Source organism: Scyliorhinus torazame, chromosome 18 (genome assembly GCF_047496885.1).
Source record: "Scyliorhinus torazame isolate Kashiwa2021f chromosome 18, sScyTor2.1, whole genome shotgun sequence".
In the NCBI taxonomy this organism is placed as follows: Eukaryota; Metazoa; Chordata; class Chondrichthyes; order Carcharhiniformes; family Scyliorhinidae; genus Scyliorhinus; species Scyliorhinus torazame.
In genome coordinates, this window is record NC_092724.1 from 110,775,708 (window position 1) to 110,800,953 (window position 25,246).

The window sequence follows — 25,246 nt, forward strand, 5'->3', positions numbered from 1 at the left end:
CCCAATGCCTCCACAATCTCTTCCGCGATTTCCTTCAGAACCCTGGGTGTAATCCATCTGGTCCGGGTGATTTCTCCACCTTCAGAGCTTGAAGAGAGAAGTGAGGAAGAACCACAGCAGATGCACCATTCTGGTTAGGAGAAGACCAGAGGAGCAGAACTCTGGGAGCTGTGATTGGAAAAAGGCACTCCCCACAGCAACGGGAATGCAACCAGAATTCAGCTACCTGCAAATGGCAGACCACGAGGAGACTGCACTTTTCTAGACAGTTGGTCTCTGACATTTTTTCTCTGGTCCACAGTGGCCTGAAGTCTCTCCATACCCGTGGACGATTCCTAGCTGCAGCCATCCAGGTCACTGTGGCACTGAATTTTTATGCATATGACTCATTCCAGGGATCAGCTGGAGAGCTCAGACAGCAGCTCAACATGTCATCAGGCAGGTAAAGGGTGCCCTTTGACAGAGGGTGGGGTATTACCTCCATTTTGAGTCAAATGGGCCAAAGACGTGTATAGGCACAGAGGGTATTGGGCTTTCCTGCAGGTCCTAGGGATCAGCAATTGCATCCATATAGCCATTCAGTGACAGACTAGCCAACCAGATTACTGAACAGAAAGACCTTGCACTTAACGAATATCAAGCTGGTCTGTGACCACAGGAAACCAATCTTGCAGATGTGCGCTTGATTCCCAGCTAGCTGTCATGATGTCTTTAATCCTCAGAGTCCCAGATGACGGACATCTTCAGACCAATATCCAGACTGTGAATGGCTGCTGGGGGAAAAGGAAATATCCCTTGAAGAAGTGGTTTCTGATGCCTGTCCGATACCTAGCAACAGATGCAGAGAGGCGCTACAACCAATGCCATCAACTAACACATTCCTGCATTGAAGAGATTTGTTCTCATTGCCTTGACCAGTTTGGTGGCGTTCTCCAGTATGAGGCAGCCAGAGTGTCTCATATTGTGGTTGTCTGCCACGTGTTATACAACATGACTATGCAAAGAAACCTGGAGCTGGAAGAGGAGGTGGACTTGGAACACTATTCTTCCTTGGAAGAGGATAGGACAGAGGAGGAAGAGGACAAAGTGGCCACTCCAGTGGAGCTTGGTGTCCAGGCATGGGAGGACTGCCTCTGTGGCTGTCCCAAGGCTCACAGCGTTCACCAGCTGGCATGCCTGCATGGACAATGCTAATTTAGCAATATTTCACCTCTATGGCTCTCGACCCTTATTACAGATGAAACTTCTGCTCTATTCAGCAAGAAAAATTATGGAGCAAGATGACACATCTGAATAATCCCATTGCCATCCACTTTGAATGAAATTCTGACCTCCACCGCCAACAGTCTCCCCCAACTCAGACAGCATGGAACCTAGCCACCCCTCCCTTCACTGTATGGACTTGTTGACATCAAATAATGGAAACACAAATGTCTGTTTGTTGGCATAATCAGAATTACAATGAAGGGTATTCTGAGAATGGGTTGAGTATCAATGAGGATTAGCATCCGCTGGAGCAGATGAATATGGGCATGAGGGCAGTAAAGAGGAACAAAAGGCCAGGAAGGCAACAACGGCTATATCCTCAATATTGAATATACCACAGGAAATAAAGCTACCTGGACATGCCAGAGCATCATTGCCACCGGAGACTGTGTCTACCTCGGCAGATGGCACCAGAGTGCATTTGTTGAGGAAGACTTTAGACCTCACTTAACTGCATGCCATGTCCTGCAAGTAGCCTTGAACTTTTCCACCTTTGGCACATTCCAAGGATCAGCGGCAGACCTTGCTGGCATCTTGAAGCTGCAGCATACCTTTGTGTCTCACTGGTCATGGATATACGATTTTCGAAAGATGGGTAGTATGTACAACTTCAAGGTGAGGCCTTGGAGGCACAAAAGGAAATAGGATTCCAGTGCTGGGTTCCCCACGGGTGCAGGATATCATTGATTCCATTCATGTGGCCATCAAGGCACCCAGTGAGCGACCAGTGACATTGATCAACGGGAAATGTTTCCAAAGCCATTCAGCTGGAATGTGATGACAGCAAGAGCTTTACGAATGTGTGTGCATACTATCTTGACAGATGCTATGATGCCTTTATCCTCGAACTGGAGCAGATTGAAGAGATAGAGGGGTCGGAGCACTGAATGGATTTAAACGAGACTTCGCACAAGTGAGGAATGACCTCAGATTTTCAGAAGGTAGAACATAGGAGGCCAGCCAGGCGTGCATTGGCAAAATCAAGTCTAAAGGTGGCAAAGGCATAAATGAAGGTTTCAGCAGCAGATGAGCAAGGCAAGGGTGAAGTAAGATGGAAATAGGTAGTCTTGTGATGGAACAGGTATGTGGACAGAAGCTCAAATAGTTCTACGGTTGCAAACTGTCTGATTTAGCCCTGGGAGAGTGATGGAGTCAATAAGTCGGGAACAGAGTTTGGAGTGGGGACTGAAGACTATAGCTTCAGTCTTCCCACTGTTCAATTAGAGGAAATTTCTACTCATTCTGGAAATTTCTGGATATTGGATAGGCATCTGATAATTTAGCAACGATGTAGGTTGCAAGAGAGAGAGAGAACTGTGCTTTCAGATGATGTTGCCAAGGGGCAACATGTAGATGAACAAGTAGGGCAGCACGGTGGTGCAGTGGTTAACACAGCTGCCTCATGGCACTGAGGTCCCAGGTTCGGTCCCGGCCCTGGGTCACTGTCCGTGTGGAGTTTGCACATTCTCCCCGTGTTTGCGTGGTTTTCACCCCCACAACCTAAAGATGTGGATTGGCTATGCTAAATTGCCCCTTAATTGGAAAAATGAATTGGGTACTCTAAATTTATTTTTTAAAAAGCAGATGAACAAGTGTCACTGTGTGTTGAGGTTTTACCTGCCCCAACTGTTGCGAAGGATGGGTCTGGCCACGTTGCCACGCAACACTCCCAAGCATTTGGACCGTGTCATATCACCTATTCCTCATGGTGAAGTTTATGCAGAAAATCTCCTTTGCCTACTTGTCCAACAGGCAGCAGTCTGCACATTACATCCTACAGGCCCTGTGGGAAAAGGAGATGAAGAGAGACTGTCAAATGGTTTCCTGAGCAGACTATCAAAGTCACTTAGCAGAGATACCTCATAGACATGATGTGGTGGAATGTGCAGCCAATTGGGTGGCTTAGCGTTGGGAACGGTGTCATTATCCCTAAGTCTAGCTTTCTCTAAGGCAATGATATTGATGAAATCATCCATGTTAAATTGGCGAGGGCATTGTTCACAAGTGAATGACCACTCTGGTGGAAGATGCATAAGGAGGCGGTGAGAACAGTTGTGCTGGTGAAGTGCACATGGTCAGCTGTGGGAGGGCTACGTTGGACGAGGTGATTTGTGTGACTAGTCCCTAGTAAATGTGTCAGGCAGGAATTTTGGTGCCCAATGAGTCCTTCAGAGGATTCCTAGAGAGGCACGGAGGAACATTTTGAACGTCCCCACGAGGGAGTAAGGCAAGAAAACAGTTAAACATTAACTTCACCAAGTGAGCTGTCAAGAGTTCGTGAGCAACACATTAACATGGAGGACAGGAGCAGCACATTGCCAAAATATATCAAGCTTGGAATTTGTTACAGTAGAGCATTGTCGAAATTTAATGATTTACTGCACATTTTTAATGAAGCTTGGTTTCTATAAATATTTAGTTTGCTTAGAGTGGATATAGATTACGTGTGATGTATATTCAGTTAAATAAAGCAATTTTACTTGCTTTGGAGCAACTGTAATATTTCAAACTTTAACTTTTGTTCGAATCAAAGTAATTTCCTATTGTCCACCTGCGTCATTATTGTTTTCATATTTATCAACATAGTTGTATGCCCATTGTTGGTGCTTTACACACTTTTTATTATTCTGTATTATTGTATTTCTAAATCTTAAAAGAACTTGAAAATGACTGAGGGGTTGGTGGGGGGAGACAACCTTCATCTTTTCCTACATTCTGTTTTCATATTACTGTGGTGAGATTTGAAACTAGTTATTTCAAACGACCACAGATGTAGTGATATATAAATGGACGGGGAAAGTTCAATGAATAGCACAGAAAATGCAGTTGATGTAAACTCACCGTAGCAATGCAAGTGGCATTTCAGACTAATGTGGAACTGCCAGACCTGAATTACACTGTTGAATCGCCATTGAGTTCTTGCCCGAGCTCTGCTCACTGACATCCAAATGATGGTTATGCCATTTATGTTGAGAGATTAAAAAAAACTGAAGCTTATAAATTCCCTGTTAGTCCATTGGGGAAAACACACCCAAAAAAATATGCTGGTTGTCGTGTTGGGTGTTCTGATGCACGAATGATCCAACACGGCTGTAGATGGTACAACTCTGTTTTATTGTCTAATCAACGGTAACAACTAACTCCTGGCTTAGGTACGTGCTTCACCAGCTAACCTGTGGACCCAGCCCGATCACTATCTTAGTGAGGCACTCAGCACATGGTCTCTGTCTGAGTGGCGCGCTGAGAGTTCTGTGCTCTGAGCTATCTCCTGGTAGAATGAGCGGGAACTGTGGTGTTCCCTGTTTTATAGTGCGTGTGCTCTCACTGGTGATTGGCTGTGATGTTATGTGTTTGTTGGTTGGTCCAACTCCTGTCCATCAGTGTGTGTGTGATTGCACCATGATATGCTGATGTGGATATCATGACATCCCCCCTTTTCACAAAGGATATGTGCCGACATGATAATAAATAGAAATGTTTACTGAGTGCATCTAAGTATGTGTGTGCAATATTTACAACATATACATGAGGATAAACTATATACAGATGAAGGTGTCAGGTGCAACAGAACAACGACGTTGTACCAGTAACAGAACAAATGCAATCAACAAACGACGAGAGAACTTCTGGAACAATGAACGACAAGAAATAAAACTCGTTAACAGTACTGTAAAACAATTCAGTGAGTCCAATGTGCTAACAGGCTCATAAGTCAAGTCTCTCAGGTGGGCGACAAATTCAGGTTGACCGCCTCAAGGGTGGGTCAGGATCCACCGGCTGAGGAATGGGCCTGGCCACGGGCGAGAGAGAAAGAGGCAGAGTGGCAGGAAGCTCAACAAAGTCGACATCAGGGACAACAGGATGGCGTGGCACCGGTGCATGATCTCGTAGTGAGCGCAGAACCAGTCGAAGGGCCCGCCGATTGCGGCGGCGAATAGAGCCATCAGGCATACGAACCAGGAATGAGCGGGGAGCCACGTGGCGGAAAACCTCGGCGGTTGACGACCAGCCACCCTCCGGTAGGTGTATGCGGACGTTGTCTCCAGGCGCCAGGGCAGGAAGATCAGTCGCCCGAGCGTCATGTGCCACCTTCTGCTGAGCACTCTGTTGTTGCATCCTTCGCAATACTGGAGCATGGTCGAGGTCAGGAACATGAATGGACGGCACAGTGGTCCTGAGGGTGCGACCCATCAACAGCCGGGCTGGCGAGTGGCCCGTGGACTGTGGGGCCGAGCAATTGGCCAGCAGGGCTAAACAGAAGTCAGATCCGGCATCAGCAGCCTTGCAGAGGAGCCGCTCCACAATGTGGACGCCCTTTTCCGCCTTGCCATTCGACTGAGGATGCAAGGGACTGGACATCATGTGTGTGAAGTTGTATGAAGTGGCAAAGGAAGACCATTCTTGACTTGCAATGCAAGGCCCGTTGTCAGACATGACGTTGAGCGTAATTCCATGGCGAGCTACGGTTTCTTTGCATGCCTGGATGACAGCTGATGACGTTGTGTCGTGCAGGCGTATGACCTCCGGATAACTTGAGTAGTCGTCAATAAGAATAATGTCCCTGCCGAGCGCATGAAAGAGGTCCACGCCCACCTTCGACCAGGGGGATGTGACCAACTCATGGGGCTGAACGGTCTCGGGGTTGCGCCGGCTGAAACCTCTGGCAGGTGGGGCAGTTGAGCACCATGTTGGCGATGTCGTCGCTGATGCCCGGCCAGTACACAGCCTCTCGGGCCCTCCGCCTGCACTTTTCAACTCCGGGATGGCCTTTGTGCAGTTGTTCGAGGACAAGCTGGTGCATGCTGTGTGGGATCACGATCCGGTCCAACTTCAAGAGGACACCATCAATGACGGCCAAGTCGTCCCGGACGTTGTAAAATTGTGGGCACTGCCCCTTGAGCCAACCTTCCGTCCTGTGGCGCATCACATGTTGTAGAAGGGGGTCAACTGCAGTCTCACGGCGAATGTGGGCCAGACGTGCATCAGTGGCCGGCAGATTGGCCGATGTGAACGCTACCTGTGCGTCAACTTGACAAACGAACCCCTCCGAGTCGGGCGGTGTGTTGACCACCCTGGACAGAGCATCTGCGATGATGAGATCCTTCCCCGGGGTGTAGACAAGTTGGAAGTCGTATCTCCGGAGCTTGAGCAGAATGCGCTGGAGGCGAAGGGTCATGTCGTTGAGGTCCTTCAGAATGATGCCGACCAGGGAGCGATGGTCAGTCTCCACAGTGAACTGCGGAAGACCATATACATAGTCGTGAAACTTGTCGATGCCAGTCAACAGGCCTAGGCACTCCTTCTCAATCTGCGCATAGCGCTGTTTTGTGGGTGTCATGGCCCGCGACGCATAGGCGACCGGAGCCCATGATGCGGTGATGTCCCGTTGCAGGAGTACCCCCCAATGCCAGACTGGCTGGCGTCAGTTGAGATCTTTGTTTCCCGTGTGGTATCGAAAAACGGCAGTACCGGGGCGGTGGCGAGCTCAACCTTGAGCTCCTCCCATTCACTCTGGTGTGCGGGCAGCCACTGGAATTCCATTGTTTTTTTGACCAGGTGGCGAAGAGCAGTCGTGTGCGAAGCAAGGTTAGGAATGAACTTCCCCAGGAAGTTGACCATCCCGAGAAAGCGCAGCACTGCCTTCTTGTCTGACAGCGTTTGCATGGCTGCGATGGCTGCCACTTTGTCGGCATCCGGCCGCACACCCGACCGGGAGATGTGGTGCCCCAAAATCTTTAGCTCAGTCTGGCCAAAAGAGCACTTGGCTCGGTTAAGGCACAGGCCCTGATCCCGTATCCGTGCAAAGACACGCTGGAGACGCCTGATGTGCTCCTGTGATGTGGTGGACAAGATGATAACATCATCTACGTAGACGCGTACCCCTTCGATGCCCTCCATCATCTGTTCCATGATGCGATGGAACACTTCGGAGGCCGAAATGATGCTGAATGGCATCCTGTTGTAGCAGTATCTGCCAAATGGAGTGTTGAAAGTGCAGTTTCCTGCTGGACTGATCAAATTGAATCTGCCAAAAGCCCTTTGAGGCATCAAGCTTGGTGAATATTTTTGCCCGAGCCATCTCGCTCGTGATTTCTTCTCGTTTGGATATGGGGTAGTGTTCCCTCATAATGTGATTCAAATCTTTTGGGTCGATACAGATCCGGAGCTCGCCGGAGGGCTTCTTGACGCACACCATGGAGCTGACCCATGGCGTTGGCTCCATGACCCGGGAAAGCACTCATTGGTCCTGCAGGTCCTGCACCTGCTGCTTGAGGCGGTCCTTCAGTGATGCTGGGACCCTACGAGGTGCGTGAATGACCGGGGTGGCGTCCGGTTTGAGCCGTATTTTGTACGTGTAAGGCAGTGTGCCCATGTCATCGAAAACCTCCTGGTTGTGCGCGAGGAGTGAGTGGAGCTGCCCCCTAAAGTCTGCATCTGGGAAATCGGATGTGCCTTCTGGAGACAGAGTGTGTACCCGCTGAACGAGGTGGAGGATCTTGCACGCCTGTGCACCGAACAGAGAGTCCTTCGAGGATCCTACGATTTCAAATGATAATGTGGCTTTGTGTGAGTTGTGTGTAACATCGAGGTGGCAGGACCCCGTGGCCGGGATGACGTTTCCATTGTAGTCAACCAGCTGACAGTGGGATGGCAGAATCGGCGGTTTAACCTTCAAGGTCTGGAAGGCTGACCATGCCAGGAGATTGGCGGAGGCACCAGTGTCCAGGCGAAATGTGATCTGTGATCGGTTGACCGTTAGGGTGGCACACCACTCATCGCCCGTATCAATGCTGTGCACTGGCAGCGGCTGGTGGTTCCGACTTGGGGACATCCGATTCTTGTGGATTACCGCAACGCGGAAGGGCTCCCTGTCTTCGGTATCGCTGGTCTGCATACTATCTGGATATGACTCAGTGTAGGGGGGGCTGAATCGCCCACACATCCCTTCGAGGCTGGTGGAATTGTTGGGAGTTGGCAGGTTGAGCTGCTCGACAGCAGGCAGCAAAGTGGCCCATCCTGCCATATCGAAGGCATTGTCGCACTTTGGCCGGACATTGCCGCTTTAAGTGGGCGGAGCCACAGTTGCCGCACGTCGTGATGTCATGGCGTTCGTTGCGCCACCGCGCATACGTGGTGCGGTCCTGCGTAGAGAGCGCCTGCACATCACGTTCCTCTGCGTCAACGTCCCCTCTTTTGGTGCGTACAAGCGCGGGAGGCCTCGGAAAGCGCGCAAAATGTCCGGGCCGCGGGCCGGGAGGAACTCGCTCGACTGGACCCGCTCCACCTTGTAGGACCCGTGCCGTGCCGTTTCGGCCGCCTGGATTTGGGTGTACTGGCTGGTCGCGTTCTGATGGAGGACGCAGGTCTCGATGGCAGCCGCAAGGGTGAGGCACTTTATTTTAAGGAGCTGCTGGCGTAGGGTGTCCGAGATGACCCCAAAAACTATCTGATCCCGAATCATGGAGTCGGAGGTGGCCCCATAGCCGCAGGACTGCGCGAGGTTACGGGGGTGTGTCAAGTAAGATTCTAAAGGCTCATTCTTACCCTGCAGGCGCTGCTGGAATAGGTACCTCTCAAAGCTCTCATTGACTTCCACGCTGAAGTGTTCATCGAACTTCAGAAGCACTGTCTTATATTTTGTTTTGTCCTCGCCTTCCGTGAATGCCAGGGAGTTATAGATGTGGATGGTGTGTTGCCCCGCCGTGGAGAGGAGGAGGGCGATCTTCCTGGTGTCTGATGCATTCTCCCTGTCTGTGGCTTCGAGGAAGAGCTGGAAGCGCTGTTTAAACAGCTTCCAGTTTATTCCGAGATTACCAGCAATTCGGAGCGGCTGCGGCGGGCTGATGTTTTCCATGGAGCAGGATGCGGATTTCTGAAAGGGTGCAGGTAGGTCTCACAGTCGCTGGTTTGCGTCCACTACTCGTATCATGTCATGTTGGGTGTTCTGATGCATAAATGATCCAACACGGCTGTAGATGGTACAACTCTGTTTTATTGTCTAATCAACGGTAACAACTAACTACTGGCTTGGGTCCGTGCTTCACCAGCTAACCTGTGGACCCAGTCCTATCACTGTCTTAGTGAGGCACTCAGCACATGGTCTATGTCTGAGTGGCGCGCTGTGAGTTCTGTGCTCTGAGCTATCTCCTGGTAGAATGAGCGGGAACTGTGGTGATCCCTGTTTTATCATGCGTGTGCTCTCCCTGGTGATTGGCTGCGTTATGTGTGTGTTGGTTGGTCCAACTGCCTGTCCATCAGTGTGTGTGTGATTGCACCATGATATGCTGATGTGGATATCATGACACTGGTGATTAAGGTTATATCAGAGCTTTCAAGTTGATTGGTGTTAATTATCTTAATAGCAATAGATTCTTAAAAGTATTCAATTGAAGTGAGCAAATTCCCAAAGGCAGACTGAGAGAAGGAGGGATTGAAGAGGAAAGATAAAACCGGGATAAGTTTGTATATGCCAATGATAGGCCTTTTAAACTGTCAGTGGGCATGCATTTTGGATCATATGTCAGTTTGTCAGATAAAAAAAATCTCTTTTCCTTCCCAGGGAATAGACATTGTTAATGAATTAGATCAATTGAATGGCACCTATGTCAGATCTGATTTGTAGATTTAAATTGTAGAATGGTTACAATGCAAAAGGACCATTTGGCCTGTTGTGCCCATTCTATCTCTCCGGAAGGACAGCACAGCTATGCAGTCCCACTCCCCCACCCTTTCCCATTAGGCCTACGAATTGTTGAAGGGCAAACAAAGCCAAAGCTCCCGGGTAATGAAGTAGTGTATTGCTTCCAATGAAATAGTAAACAGCAGAATGCTACAAGAATTAATTAAATGTTCACAATGGTAACATTGAACCCCATGTACAGGTTTTAAAAACCAGGTTTAGGGTGTGGCCCTTCATCAAAATTCATTTCTAAAGTTTTATTTTGATATTGACTAGGAAGGATATTTGCAAAGGCTAAAGTGTTTCCTTTTTGTGTTTGTTAGCTGTTCCATTCTGAAAATGCTGACTGTCACTTTCTAGAGCTCCTGTTGAATATAATTGTGCTGCTTATTTCATGACCTTGTGATTTTCAGTGGGAAAAGCGGAGTGTTACTCACATTTTGTTTTTGAGGGTCAAACGAACAGTACCGTCTGGATAATAAAGCCAACCTCATCAACAGCTGCTGTCTGCTGTTGTGGTGTAAATTTGTGTCTTCATGATGAGATTGACTATACTGTATAATGTTTATATAATCTTGACTTGCCCCATTTGATTTTGTATTTCAGGTGCGATATTCAGCCCAGTCTCTCTTTGATTATCTCAAAACAATCCGCAATGACTTCAAAGCCATGAACAAGTTTTGTGGGACCTTAATTCAAATATTTAAGGATAATTTACATAATGACAGGTGGGAAAACAGGTGGTAATCTATATGGCTTATTTACGGTTTGGCAAGTACATTTGTATAAGGTAGCCAACTCCATTAGACCTTTGACTGTCTTCATGGGCACTGATGAAGACTGTGTCTGACCATAAGGGACACGGACTCTGTTTTTTACTTGGTTAATATACATAAGTTAAGAAAATGTAAACAAAATACTGATTCCATATGATTATGGGCGGCATGGTGGCATAGTGGTTAGCGTTGTTGCCTCACAGCACCAGGGACCCAGGTTCAATTCTGGCCTTGGGTGACTGTACTGAGTTGCACGTTCTCCCCATATTTGCATGGGTTTCCTCTGGGTGCTCCGGTTTCCTCCCACAGTCCAAAGATGTGCAGGTTATGTGGATTGGCCATGCTAAATTGCCCCTTAGTGTCCAGGGAGGGGGGGTGGTCGTGGACTTGGGTAGAGTGCTCTTGCGGTGGGTCGGTGCAGACCTGATGGGCTGAATGGCCTCCTTCTGCATTGTAGGGATTCTATGATAAATATTAGGACATTAGCTAAACGAACTAATGGTGCAGAAGTAGTAGCTGTTGTAATTGTATCTTGTGCAGATTTTAGTTTGGATTCAATTCTTTGTTAATTCACAAGGGACTACCAATGAAACAAATGTTGTAATCTGCCTTATGCTTATGAAATTTGCAAGTTACATCTGTGGCAATTTCGAAATGTTTTTATTTTGTGCGGTTCTCGCCTCCCGCTCTGCAGGTTAGTAATTGGTCATGGTCCACAGAGGACCATAGACATCACCCTGCAGCTACTGCCTTTTTCTTTATTTCTCAAATGTAGGAGCATTTTTGAAATGACTTTAGATTATTTTTGAAATGCCTGTCATGAACATTCATTACTTAAAATGTAAATCAGCCATCATATCATGTTGCAACGTATTTATTTTGAAAGATTAAAGTCTAGTGATTCATTTTTCAGGGTGTCCATCCCCATGCTGAAGATGCTGGACCAAATGCTGGCTAATGGATGCTTTGATATTTTCACAGTAGATGAAAGGTATTTATTCGTAAGCGATAAGGTGCCTGCTCATATTCCAGTGATCCATTTACCTCCCAGTATCTGACTGCTCTGATTTATTAATCTAATTTTTTAACAGGATTTGTGCCATTTTGAAATGGAATAAAAAATTAGGTTTATGCCACTTGAACTTCAGCGTACTTTGGTGTACTTCAGTGTCCCGTTGGTTTGTGTTCTTCAATTTCAATTTCCGGAATTTCCATTCTTAGTTTTTGGCATTGTTTAAGCTGCCAAATAAACTCCTGCTGTTATTGTGTTGCTTTTTCTTGATTGGGACTGTTTAATCTGAGGGGTGAGCAGTGATGGAGAGTTGCTGCAGTTTATTGTTGAGCACCATTTAGTATCTTGTTACAGGGCAACACCGGGAAACAAATCCAGTAAATGTGACACCATGCAGTCCCATATCATGTCTTTAGTACTCTGAAATATGCTGGCTTATTGAAGTGAACTGGGATGTATAACATTCATGTGTATGAACTCATGCTGCACTTCGCTAAACACCTTCTCTGGAGCAGTGTAAGGAGCAGAATCTACAGCAAAGTGAAGTAGAACTAAATTAAACATTTAAAAAATAATTGAGAAGCTTCTCAAACTTCTGCACGTTACAGTTCTCTAATGAATAGTCACTGAGTAAACGTGCTGTACTCGCTTACATTTTTGGTAATAAAATACTATAAATATGAAGACTTAACAATGAGGAAGTAAAATATAAAGTGATAGCCTGTTGCTCAGTTTACTTTGTACTTATTAAATATGAACATAGACACTGCTATTTTTCCTGAGGGAATAATCTGGGCATCTTTCTAACTTATGATTGCACTTTTGACAGTTGTTTGAACTCTCATACTATCTGTACCTACATAACATTAACCAAGAGAAGAGTAATTTTCCGTTGATGCAGTTTACCATTGTACTGTTAAGTTTGGTCGTAGAGTTACTACATTGATGGAATTTATTTTTTAGCTTTTTAAGTCCCTTGTTCTTCAGTGATTACTCACTAACGAGTATGATAGTCCACCGATGAAACTTTGTGTCACTGGTTATGGGTTCTGTGGGTCTTTGTGTGACAGGAGCCCGATCCTAGAGCCGCATCTCCGACTGCACATTTGGCAAGTGTTTCTGGGAGGTGGGATTGGTTTGTGGATTTAAAATCCGTGTATTCCTTTCTCAGGCTCCTTTTCTGGACTTCCTCTTGCTGTTTGTTGTTCTCAAAGAATTGTGTCCTTTCAGTTAGGAGGTTCCTCCAATTAAGTCTCTTCAGAGCAAGAATCTCCAAGGTGTTGCTGTTTATGTTGCATTTCTTGAGGTCAGCCTTCAAGCGCTTCCTTTGTTTTCTTGTTCGCGAACCTTCCTTCTGGGCAAAGATTTGCTTTGGCAGTCGGGACTCTGGCATCCAAAGCCCAGCAGAGTTGGTTATGGATGATCATAGTCTCAATGCTGGTGCTCTTGGCTCCTTCAAGGACGCTGATGTTAGTACGCCTGTCCTCTCCGTTGTTGCAGAGAATCCAGCAGCATTTATAATACCTCTTCAGGGCCTTCAGGTAGCATCTGTATGGACTTCTATATGGTTTCTCAGCCATATAGAACAGTTGGGTGGTCGACTGCCTTGTACACGAGGATCTTGGTATTGACACAGACAACGCGGTTGTCGAAGATGTTCATTCTTAGGCGTCCAAAGGCAGAGCTCGCAGATTGGATGTGATGTTGGATTTCCGCATGTCACCCTAAGACGAGAGGTGCTCATTAGGTTGGGGAAATGTTCCATGTTTGAGAGGGTTTCTCCATTGATCTTGATGGAGGGAGAGATCATGGCCTGGGGCAGGCTCATAAAGGACTTGAGTCTTCTTGAGGTTGAGGCTGAGGCCGTTTTTTCGGGATGTGTTTGCAAAGGTGTCAAGCATGACTTGGAGATTCCCTTCTGAGAGATCAGAGATGGCGGTGTCATCTGTATACTGAAGTTCCACAAGTGATGTCAGTGCCGTTTTCTTCTCGGATTTCAACCGGTTGAGGTTGAAAGGTTTTCTGTTCATACTGGAGACAAAGTCCATTCGACTGGGAAGCTTGTTCTTGGCAAGGTGAAGGATGATGGCAATAAAGTTGGGGAAAAGGATGGGGACAATGATATATTCCTGCTTGACTCCAGTTTTGACCTCAAAAATTTCTGTGTTATTTTCATCGGTGAGGACTGTTGCTGATATCTTGTCATGCAGAAGTCTGAGGATGTCGATAAATTTCTCTGGGAGGCGAGCCTTTGATGGGGTCTTCCATAGCACTTCCTGATTGACTGAGTCAAAAGCCTTGGTAAGATCATTAAAGCCCATTTGGAGTGGTTGATGTTGCATTTCTCTTGAAGTTGTCATGCAATGAAAATCATGTCCATTGTTCCACGGCTTGGTCGGACGTCACACTGACTTTCTGGAGGGAGACTGTGAGAAGGCAGCTAGTGAGGATTTGGGCGATGATCCTCCCAGTGATAGAGATTAGGGAGATTTCTCAGTGGTTCCCACAGTCTGCTTTGTGTTTTTTCTTGAAGATGGTGGTGATGACGGCATCCCTAAGGTTGGCATGAATTTCTTTCTGTCCCAGGTTTTTAGGAACAGCTGATGGAGATGACGGGTGATCTCCTTTCTTCCAAGTTTGGAAATCTACACTGGAATCCCGCCCACTCGTATTGCTTTTCCATTCTTCATGTGTTAAATGGCAGCTTCGACTTTATCCTCGCTTAGTGGGAGTCCACGATCATCTTTGATGGGACTTGTAGGATTTCCTCGAACACATCCTTATCGACGATAGTATCGCAGTTTAGCAATTCTTTGAAGTGGTCTCTCTATTGAAAGCTGATGTTTTCTCGGTCTCAAAAAGGTTCCGTCCTTACTCCGCACCAGTATGAGGCCTAATAATAATAATCGCTTATTGTCACAAGTAGGCTTCAATGAAGTTATTGTGGAAAGCCCCTAGTCGCCACATTCGGGCACCTGTTCGGGGAGGCCGGTACAGGAATTGAACCTGCGTTGCTGCCTTGTTCTGCATTTAACTCACTGTGCTAAACCTTGGGTTCATATATTGCCTTGATGGCACTGAAGAACCCCTAAGTATCGTACTTGTCAGCAAGGAGTTGCAGCTCCTTGGTTTTCTCAGTCCGCCATTAGTCCTTGTTTTACCTTGTTCTTTATATCTCTACTTTTTCTGTTTGATGAGTTCCTCTTTGTCTTGCTGGTAATGTTGTTTCGCCAGACGCGGAGAGCTTTCTTCCCCTTGTCAATGAGGTCCTGGATGGCGTGGTATTCTCGTCAAACCATTTATAAAGCCAAAAAGGAATAGAGATAGATAAAAAGGAAAGCAGTATAAAGTGAAAGTGTTTCCTGGTTTTGTAGCCGATGGTTTGTTCACAGCTTGAGATGATTGCTGCCTTCAGCTCTTTTCAGCTTTCCTTCACTCCATTAGAATGGATGCTTTGAGGATTTTGGTGAAGACATTGTTGGAAGTTCGTTGGCATGATTGGTTCTTGAAGGCGCTCAAAGTTGATCTTTTTTTCTGGATCTTTTCACCTGGTGAAGTTTGATGGATATAGAAGAGCGGATGAACTGGTGGTCTGTCCAACAGTCATCTGCAATGTTCGTCGCTTTGGTGATGAGGGCACCTTTGGTCTCCTTTTGGTCTCCGGATCGGGCTAAGACGTAGTCGATCATGTGCCAGTGCTTTGATTGTGGATGTCTCCAGGAAGTCTTGAATTTGTCTTTTTGGCGGAACAGTATATTAGTGATGACAAGTTGGTGTTCTAAGCATTTGGTTAGCAGGAGAACCCTGTTGGAGTTGCAATACTCAGTTCTTTCTCTTCCACAATCAGGAGTCCTTTCCAATCCTGGCATTGAAGTCCACAAGGAGAATGATCTTATCTTCATTAGGAATGTTGGAAAGTATGGTAACCAGGGTGGAGTAAAAACCTTCTTTGGACTCATCATTGGCACCAAGAGTAGGGACGTCGGCACTCCCGAATGTTGCTTGCTGGTTTTTCGCAAGACTGAGAATCATGAGGCGTTTGTTGATGCTGACGGAACTCCGTGATTCGGCTGACCAGTTAGTTTTTGGTAGCAAATCCAATTCCATGTGGCCTGGGCTGATCCTCGTGTTTTCCTCTCCGGAAGAATATGTAACCACCGCCTCCTTCCCTGAACTGCCCTTCGCCTGCTCCTTGAGTCTCTTGCAGGGCAGCGACATCAATGTTGAAGTGCCTGAGTTCACAGGCAACAAGGGCAGTTCTCTACTCCGGTCGATTGTTTTGCTTGCTATCCATGAGAGTTCGTACATTCCATGTTCCGAAGTTGAGTTTAACGTTGATTTTCTGACTTTTTTAGTCTTAACAGCTTAATGCAGTGTTCATGTTTACAATAATTGAGATTGTAACATCAATAGATGCTTTTAGAAATGTAACGAATTCTGCAGCAAAATATAGGCCAAGGATTTGCCAGTTATGAATGTTTTTTATGAGGACAATAAGGAGTGGTCTAAATTGGTTACTCCTAATCAATTAAGGGGAATGGTTCGTAAGATTCCACATATTGCTGCCATTAAGTTTCAAAGGGCTGGAAATTGTTGAGCCTTAAACTATTGAGTGTGCCCCTTTAACCTAAAAATTAATTGAAGGGCAGCGCAGCTCGACTTTAGTTTCAGAGACCACCCTCAGCTATGCCATAAGAAATATAATTCACATACTGCTGATCTTCAAAGCAGACAGCCTGTATTCAGGGCACACATGTCCCCGGTTCACGTAAAGGAAAGGCAGGAAGAGCTTACATTTTTGCCTTAATGTCGACTCTCTTTTTGGGTGTTGAGTTGATGGAATTTTCCCAATTGCCAGCAGAGCGTCTGCAACTTTATAAATTTCTTTTAACATAGATCCAGCACTTTATTCTAAAGCATATTTGAAGTGGCTGGTAGGTAGAACAAAATTACACCTTACTCAGTGGTACACAAAGACAATTTTTGAGCTAACTTGTTCCAGACACACTAATTCCCTTTCATGCGTTGTAAAATGGTTGATACCATCCTGTGACCACTTTACTTGTAGCAGCCAGCCAGCGGGGCATTATCGCTCTCAGTCCTGCTTACTTATCACATCAACTTCAGGAGAGTGGCACAGGGAAAAAATAGTGAAGTAAGAAAGTTAACATAGATCGGAGAAAGAAAATCATCCGTTAAATTATATTTGCAGATGCTGTTGAATCGTTACAACTTGGTACAAAAAATGTAAATTTGTGCATTTTATGGGATGCTGATGTGGAAGTGGTTATTTAAGATGTTTCTTTTTATTAATCTATGCCCCCATGGAACTTTCTTTTGAATCCTGAACACCTGCTTCCTCTAACTTTGTTCTTGATCTGTTTGCCATATTCACTTAATACTACTTTCCTCTTTTTCTATCTCTATTCTTTTTTTGCTTTATAAATCTTTAACTTTTCTTTGCTGTCTTTTCTTCCCACTGATATTTTCCATTTTGAAATCTGTACCTTTCTGCCCTGTCGGCTTTATGGATTGATGCACCTCCTAATGTGTATGCAGCTGGGTAAACCAGCTGGGGCTGGTTTAGCACACTGGGCTAAATCGCTGGCTTTTAAAGCAGACCATGGCAGGCCAGCAGCACGGTTCAATTCCCGTACCAGCCTCCCCGAACAGGCGCCGGAATGTGGCAACTAGGGGTTTTTCACAGTAACTTCATTCGAAGCCTACTTGTGACAAGCGATTTTCATTTTCATGTACCAAGATGTACAAATGAAGGAGCATCTAGGTTTACTCCATGGTCTATTCTGAGTTAGCTGTTCTCAACTAGGGCACTGCAAACAATCTCAACACATTAGGTCTCATTACTCATCACTCCATGTCACTGCTGGGAAATGCATTGGCTTAGATGCCAGGTGAGGACTGAGTTGGGTTCACCTGATGTTTCATATTATTAAATAGTCTTCAGACGCTCAGTGGCTGGGCTCGCACATTAAGATTGGCTACTGGAACTATGATGTTGTTGCCATTACAGAGACCTGGTTGAGGGAAGGACAGGATTGGCAGCTAAACGTTCCAGGATTTAGATGTTTCAGGCGGGATAGAGGGGGATGTAAAAGGAGTGGCGGAGTTGCGCTACTGGTTAGGGAGAATATCACAGCTGTACTACGGGAGGATACCTCAGAGGGCAGCGAGGCTATATGGGTATAGATCAGGAATAAGAAGGGTGCAGTCACATTGTTGGGGTTTACTACAGGCCTCCCAACAGCCAGCGGGAGATAGAGGAGCAGATAGGTAGACAGATTTTGGAAACGAGTAAAAACAACAGGGTTGTTGTGATAGGAGAATTCAACTTCCCCAATATTGACTGGGACTCACTTAGTGCTAGGGGCCTGGATGGGGCAGAGTTTGTAAGGAGCATCCAGGAGGGCTTCTTAAAACAATATGTAGACAGTCCAACTAGGGAAGGGGCTGTACTGGACCTGGTATTGGGGAATGAACCCGGCCAGGTGGCAGAAGTTTCAGTAGGGGAGCATTTCGGGAACAGTGACCATAATTCAGTAAGTTTTAAAGTGCTGGTGGACAAGGATAAGAGTGGTCCTAGGGTGAATGTGCTAAATTGGGGGAAGGCTAATTCTAACAATATTAGGCGGGAACTGAAGAACCTAGATTGGGGGAGGATGTTTGAGGGTAAATCAACATCTGACATGTGGGAGGCTTTCAAATGTCAGTTGAAAGGAATTCAGGACCGGCATGTTCCTGTGCGGAAGAAGGATAAATATGGCAAATTTCGGGAACCTTGGAGAACGAGAGATATTGTAGGCCTCGTCAAAAGGAAAAAGGAGGCATTTGTCAGCGCTAGAAGGCTGGGAACAGACGAAGCCTGTGTGGAATATAAGGAAAGCAGGAAGGAACTGAAGCAAGGAGTCAGGAGGGCTAGAAGGGGTCACGAAAAGCCATTGGCAAATAGGGTTAAGGAAAATCCCAAGGCTTTTTACACGTACATAAAAAGCAAGAGGGTAGCCAGGGAAAGGGTTGGTCCACTGAAGGATAGGCAAGGGAATCTATATGTGGAGCCAGAGGAAATGGGCGAGGTACTAAATGAATACTTTGCATCAGTATTCACCAAAGAGAAGGAATTGGTTGATGTTGAGTCTGGAGAAGGGTGTGTAGATAGCCTGGGTCACATTGAGATCCAAAAAGACGAAGTGTTGGGCGTCTTGAAAAATATTAAAGTGGATAAATCCCCAGGGCCTGATGGGATCTACCCCAGAATACTGAAGGAGGCAAGAGAGGAAATTGCTGAGGCCTTGACAGAAATCTTTGGATCCTCACTATCTTCAGGTGATGTCCCGGAGGACTGGAGAATAGCCAATGTTGTTCCTTTGTTTAAGAAGGGTAGCAAGGATAATCCAGGGAACTACAGGCCGGCGAGCCTTACGTCAGTGGTAGGGAAATTACTGGAGAGAATTCTTCAAGACAGGATCTACTCCCATTTGGAAGCAAATGGATTTATTAGTGAGAGGCAGCATGGCTTTGTGAAGGGGAGGTTGTGTCTCACTAACTTGATAGAGTTTTTCGAAGAGGTCGCAAAGATGATGGATGCAGGTAGGGCTGTGGATGTTGTCTATATGGACTTGAGGCCTTTGACAAGGTCCCTCATGGTAGACTGGTACAAAAGGTGAAGTCACACGGGATCAGGGGTGAGCTGACAAGGTGGATACAGAACTGGCTAGGTCATAGAAGGCAGAGAGTAGCAATGGAAGGGTGCTTTTCTAATTGGAGGGCTGTGACTAGTGGTGTTCCGCAGGGATCAGTGCTGCGACCTTTGCTGTTCTTAGTATATATAAATGATTTGGAGGAAAATGTAACTGGTCTGATTAGTAAGTTTGCAGACGACACAAAGGTTGGTGGAATTGCAGATAGCGATGAGGACTGTCAGAGGATACAGCAGGATTTAGATTGTTTGGAGACTTGGGCGGAGAGATGGCAGATGAAGTTTCATCCGGACAAATGTTGGAAATTTTGGACGGTCTAATGCAGGTAGGGAATATACAGTGAATTGTAGAACCCTCAAGAGTATTGAAAGTCAGAGAGATCTAGGTGTACAGGTCCACAGGTCACTGAAAGGGGCAACACAGGTGGAGAAGGTAGTCAAGAAGGCATATGGCATGCTTGCCTTCATTGGCCGGGGCATTGAGTATAAGAATTGGCAAGTCGTGTTGCAGCTGTATAGAACCTTAGTTAGGCCACACTTGGAGTATAGTGTTCAATTCTGGTCGCCACACTACCAGTAGGATGTGGAGGCTTCAGAGAGGGTGCAGAAGAGATTTACCAGGATGTTGTCTGGTATGGAGGGCATTCGCTATGAGGAGCGGTTGAATAAACTCGGTTTGTTCTCACTGGAACGACGGAGGTTGAGGGGCGACCTGATAGAGGTCTACAAAATTATGAGGGGCATAGACAGAGTGGATAGTCAGAGGCTTTTCCCCAGGGTAGAGGGGTCAATTACTAGGAGGCATAGGTTTAAGGTACGAGGGGCAAGGTTTAGAGGAGATGTATGAGGCAAGTTTTTTACACCGAGCGTAGTGGGTGCCTGGAACTCGCTGCCGGAGGAGGTGGTGGAAGCAGGGACGATAGTGACATTTAAGGGGCACCTTGACAAATACATGAATAGGATGGCAATAGAGGGATACGGACCCAGGAAGTGTAGAAGATTTTAGTTTCGATGGGCAGCATGGTCGGCACGGGCTTGGAGGGCCGAAGGGCCTGTTCCTGTGCTGTACTTTTCTTTGTTCTTTGTTGTTCTTTGTTCTACTTGGTTGAGGTTGCTGGGATCACATGCCAATAAGAGCCCAGAGGAGGTTCACAAGAATGATCCCTGGAATGAAGAGATTGTCGCATGAGGAACAGTTGAGGACTCTGTGTCAGTACCTGTTGGAGTTTAGAAGGATGAGGGGGATCTTATTGAAACTTACAGGATACTGCGAGGCTTGGATAGAGTGGACATGGAAAGGATGTTTCCACTTGTAGGAAAAACTAGAACCAGACTACACAATCTCAGACTAAAGGGACGATCCTTTCAAACCGAGATGAGGAATTTCTTCAGCCAGAGGGTGGTGAATCTGTGGAACTCTTTGCCGCAGAAGACTGTGGAGGCCAAATCACGGAGTGTCTTTAAGACAGAGATAGATAGGTTCCTGATTAATAAGTGGATCAGGGTTATGGCGAGAGGGCAGGAGAATGGGGATGAGAAAATTTTGATTGCAGACTCGATGGGCCGAGTGGCCTAATTCTGCTCCTATGTCTTATGGTCTTATGTTGAAGCATCTTATGGGAAGGAAGAAAAAAGAGAAGTAAATTGCAGGGAAAGATTTGATGTTAGAAAGGGAAGCAAAGAATCTATTTTACATTCTCTGTGACAAAAACAAAATGATGCTTAATAATTTGTTCCTGATTTCCTTTGCACTTCAAGCATGGAATAATATGATTATGTCCATTTTGATATGATTTACAATTAATCCTCCACATTTCCCAACTCGTTCCCTGAGGACTTCCCTGTGCTGGTATATGGTTGCTGGACACATGCGTACCCCTCTATCACCTCTTCCAAGTAACCATTCTTTGTCAATATGTCTAGACTATGAGTGTCCCACTTAGCCAAGTTGAAGTGCACTCCTCATCCAATAACACGTGTGCAAGAATTTCCTGGCTCTTTCATGGGTCAACACCATACACGTGGTGATTTAACCCACTGAGGTATCAAGGAAACTCCTGGCAATAATTTTATTTGCAATGCTTTTTTTTTAATATCAGTTGAGTTGACAAACCTCAACCTGTGTTATGAAGTAAGGGCAGCAACTTTTAAAGTATTGTCCTGAAGTAAAATAGATCAATTTGTAATTTCAAACTAGATATCTTCTACAGTCCAATGGCTTATATGGTTCGATGTCACACCATGGTTTGTTTTATAAGGCACAGCACACTTTTTAGCTTCTTAAATCCTTCTAGAGTCTGCAGTATTTTGTCTGCATGTGCTTTCTAAGTGTCATTTATTTTATTATTAATATAATCATTGTGCGGTGATGTATATTGGCCTAAATTACATTTGGGTGTCTTGAAGCAAATCCATTTGAAACTATTTATTTTCTCCTTATGATGCTCAAAAGTGTGTATCTTCTCTCGCAAGGAGAGGAAAGCAACTTATTCATATACATGAATCTTCAGTTTAAAGTGAACAAAATTTACTTTTGGTACAAATTTGTGAACATTTTCTGTCTTTAATTTTGCCTTTCCACATATTTTATTTTTTTCTTTAAATATAAATGGATGGGCACGTAACTATCAGGAACGCTGAAGTGGTAATTCTCTCAAATGGAAAGATGAGCAGCTTCAGGATACGGCAGCAAACAAAAATGTATAATTTGGTTAACTGTAGTATTAATCAAATATGCTGCTTGTTGGGAAATGTTATGTAAGCACAAGGACTGGTTATGGGTAATTTACTGTTTATCATGGATCAATACTGACAAAATGTTTAAGCAAGAGGAAGTCTATCCGTGAAAATGTCCTCAAGAACACAGTTTAGTGTTTTCACATTGAAGGTAGAACAAGTGCAGTTCCTGCACAGGTTTGATTGTTATGTTTCTGTTTGTTTCTCAGTCACTTCTACGCTAAAGAGTTACTTCTCCTTTGCAAGGAGGAAATCCGGAAGTCCAAAGATGTGCAGAAACTTCGAGCTAGCATTTCAGTGTAAGTAGATCCAGGCATCCACCCGCTTCTTCTTCAATCAGAATTCCTTTCTTACTGCCTATAATTGGGATTCCCATGGAACTGAATCATTCATGGTTTCTGCAATTAACATCAGACTTGATCATTTAGGCTGTGTGGCTTTGGGAGTGGACACATTGTTACGCGTGGGTCATAATGTGTATACCACATTAAACACAGCTGTTTTGGCTTGATATTAAGCTACAGAACCCGACCTGGTTCTGAGAGGGGGTGGGGCACAGAAGCTGATAGAATACTGTGAAATTGAATCTGATTAAGTAAGCTATGAATACTTTAATGATAACAGCATGTTCTACTTGCCTGCAAAATGATAAGAGCATCCATGATACCCCACACATTGAGTTAGCACCTCAGCTGGGGGTTAGTGCTAGCAAAGCTTTTCAAGGTGGCAGGAGAAATCAAAGGGACAGCATTTTTGTATGCCTCTAACTCGCTGATGAGATAAGAGCCTTCACAACCAGGAATGTCGGTAGCATGATGAGACCCAGTGAGTGAGTAGGGTGGTGTGGGAGTGTGGTTGATGGTGTTGTACAGCTTATACGATTGATATTTGTTGCTTTGATCACCTGTGGGAGAACTTAACCTTACAGGATATGTAAATAGATCCAGAGTTGTTTAGGAAGGCAAATAATCAAGGTTTTGTTAAGACTGTGTCAGTGTTAACTGTATTAATCACATTCCTTCACCCCTTTGTGATTAGTGCCAAATTTTCTACCATTATATTTACTGGAAAGCTAGCTTTGATCTCATCAGTGAGTGAAAGGTTTCCATTTTTCTAATGGGTAAAGATGGGGCTTCATATCACTTTCTGCCACATTCAGTGCCTATAATATTTGATATTTGACTTCTGTCCATAAAACTGCCTTAATCTGATCGTTTTGACACTGTAATAGTAAAGTCTCTCGAAATGCATTATATTTTCTCTTCATCACTCCCCAAGCTAGCCGCTCCTATTTTTGACCCTACCTGGGCAAGACGTTGGGTGCTTGAACCCTTCTTGAAAGATTTAAACTCTGCTATTACTTGGCTGATCAAGCAGCAAACATGAGGAACAATCTCCTCTGACCAGCAGCACCTCCTGGCACCGTTCCCCAATTGATTTAACTTAAATTAGCAAACTGTTTTTGTTGGGGGGAGTACATATGCCAATCAACTTTTGATTCATAGTCTGATCTCAAAGTTCAGAATTTAGTGCACTACCCTGAGTAAGTTCAGAAATGCACAACAAACTGGTGACTACAAGCTATTCCAATGAATATAAATGTAAACCATCATGCTAATAATATCATACCACTGTATCACAATATAATACAAAGATGAGTGGACAAAAATATTACAATCAGCTGAGCATGCAACATATAAGGTATGCACCATGCAACTCATGCCAACATCGGGGGTGAATGTTATGTCCCACTTAGACAAACAAGGTAGAAATAACCTTACATTATTTTACACATTCTCAGATATGTATGTTACAAATTAATAAGGAACCCCGGCATATATTCCATTGGATATGCACCACATTAGTAATATAAAACAGAAGTGAAGATGAAAGAAATGCAATGTTACTTACAGGATTGAAATTACGCTCTTTCCAACAGACAGCAGGAGTGTAGCATTACAGTTTTAACATTACTCATGTCACAGGTTGTAAATATATAATTAACAATATTACTGACAGAATGGATGGAGAGAAACTCCAGAGCATGTTCACACAAGTTCAGAATAGGCCTCGTTTTTCAACATGCAAATTTCCCGTGGGAAAGTAAAACCAGCAGGCTACTTTCCATTTTTGAAAGCTACATTTCTGCACCTCTGTCAGTCAAGTTAATTAAGTATTTAACCATGTTGTACCCCAGGCAGGCAAAAATTGCCCAGTGTTCCAAAAAAAAAGTTAATTCTGTATTCCTAATTTTTAAATGCAGCTGGAAGTTAGCAATACGTAAAGCATGGTTGAAAAGAGAGAGTCATAAAATAATATCCAAAAGCGATGTCACCAAGCGCTGCGTGGCCATTGAAGCACTATGCCCTCTAAATGACAAACTAAACAACTAGCTACTGGTTATACCAAATAGAGTGAATACTTTAAAATATTTCTGGGCCAATGGAGAGAGGGAAGCAACAAGGAGGGAAAGAAAAGTTCCTCCTCAGAAAACTTTCCAATGCATGCAGTGAATCGGTGTGTGGGAGTTACTTATGGAAAAGCTTGGTGGCAAATTTTATTGAGATTTTACGGAAACTTCAAACCTTTATCTTTACGTAGATTTGCATATATTTGTTTTTTGTGATACAGCCACAAGGCATAATCCAAAATATTGCATTCAGATGTCATCTAGAATCTGCTGACTATGTTAAGACGTTGAGGTAAATTGCAATTTAAAAAAATCTTTAATCGTACTTTAAAGAACATGTGAATCGACTGAATTTTGAGAATTAGTGGCTAACGTTGTTCAGAATTTAGTGCACAACTCTGGGTAAATTAATAAATGTACAGCAACCTGGTGACTACAAGCCGGGACTTCCCCCCCCCCCGCCCGTTCTTGCAGGGGATGCAGATAGGCACTGGGTGCAGATAATTCCACAAGAGTCTCAAAACTGCTTTTACCCCAGCAGAATTTCCCCGACTGATTGTCCCCACCCCCTACCAATGACGTAACGGGAATCCCGACTTTGAAAGTTAGCAATACGTCACTTTCTGCAATTTATTCCCTACTAAAATTGGCA

General features: G+C 45.0%; 1 protein-coding gene and 1 long non-coding RNA gene across 2 annotated transcripts in view; one reads left to right on the top strand and one right to left on the bottom strand.

Moving 5' to 3' along the window:
- Nucleotides 1-24,441, bottom strand: LOC140395417 (uncharacterized). Its single transcript, XR_011936183.1, has 3 exons — nucleotides 24,096-24,441; nucleotides 2,884-3,049; nucleotides 1-87 (listed from the first exon to the last, which is right to left on the bottom strand). It is a non-coding gene; the product is annotated as an uncharacterized lncRNA (long non-coding RNA).
- The window catches only part of tbcd (tubulin folding cofactor D), a 375,176-nt gene that overhangs the window by 321,734 nt on the left and 28,196 nt on the right, over nucleotides 1-25,246 (top strand). Inside the window, 3 exon segments of the mRNA XM_072483144.1 lie at nucleotides 10,553-10,674; nucleotides 11,636-11,713; nucleotides 22,394-22,483. Coding sequence (XP_072339245.1) covers nucleotides 10,553-10,674; nucleotides 11,636-11,713; nucleotides 22,394-22,483 — 290 coding nt within the window.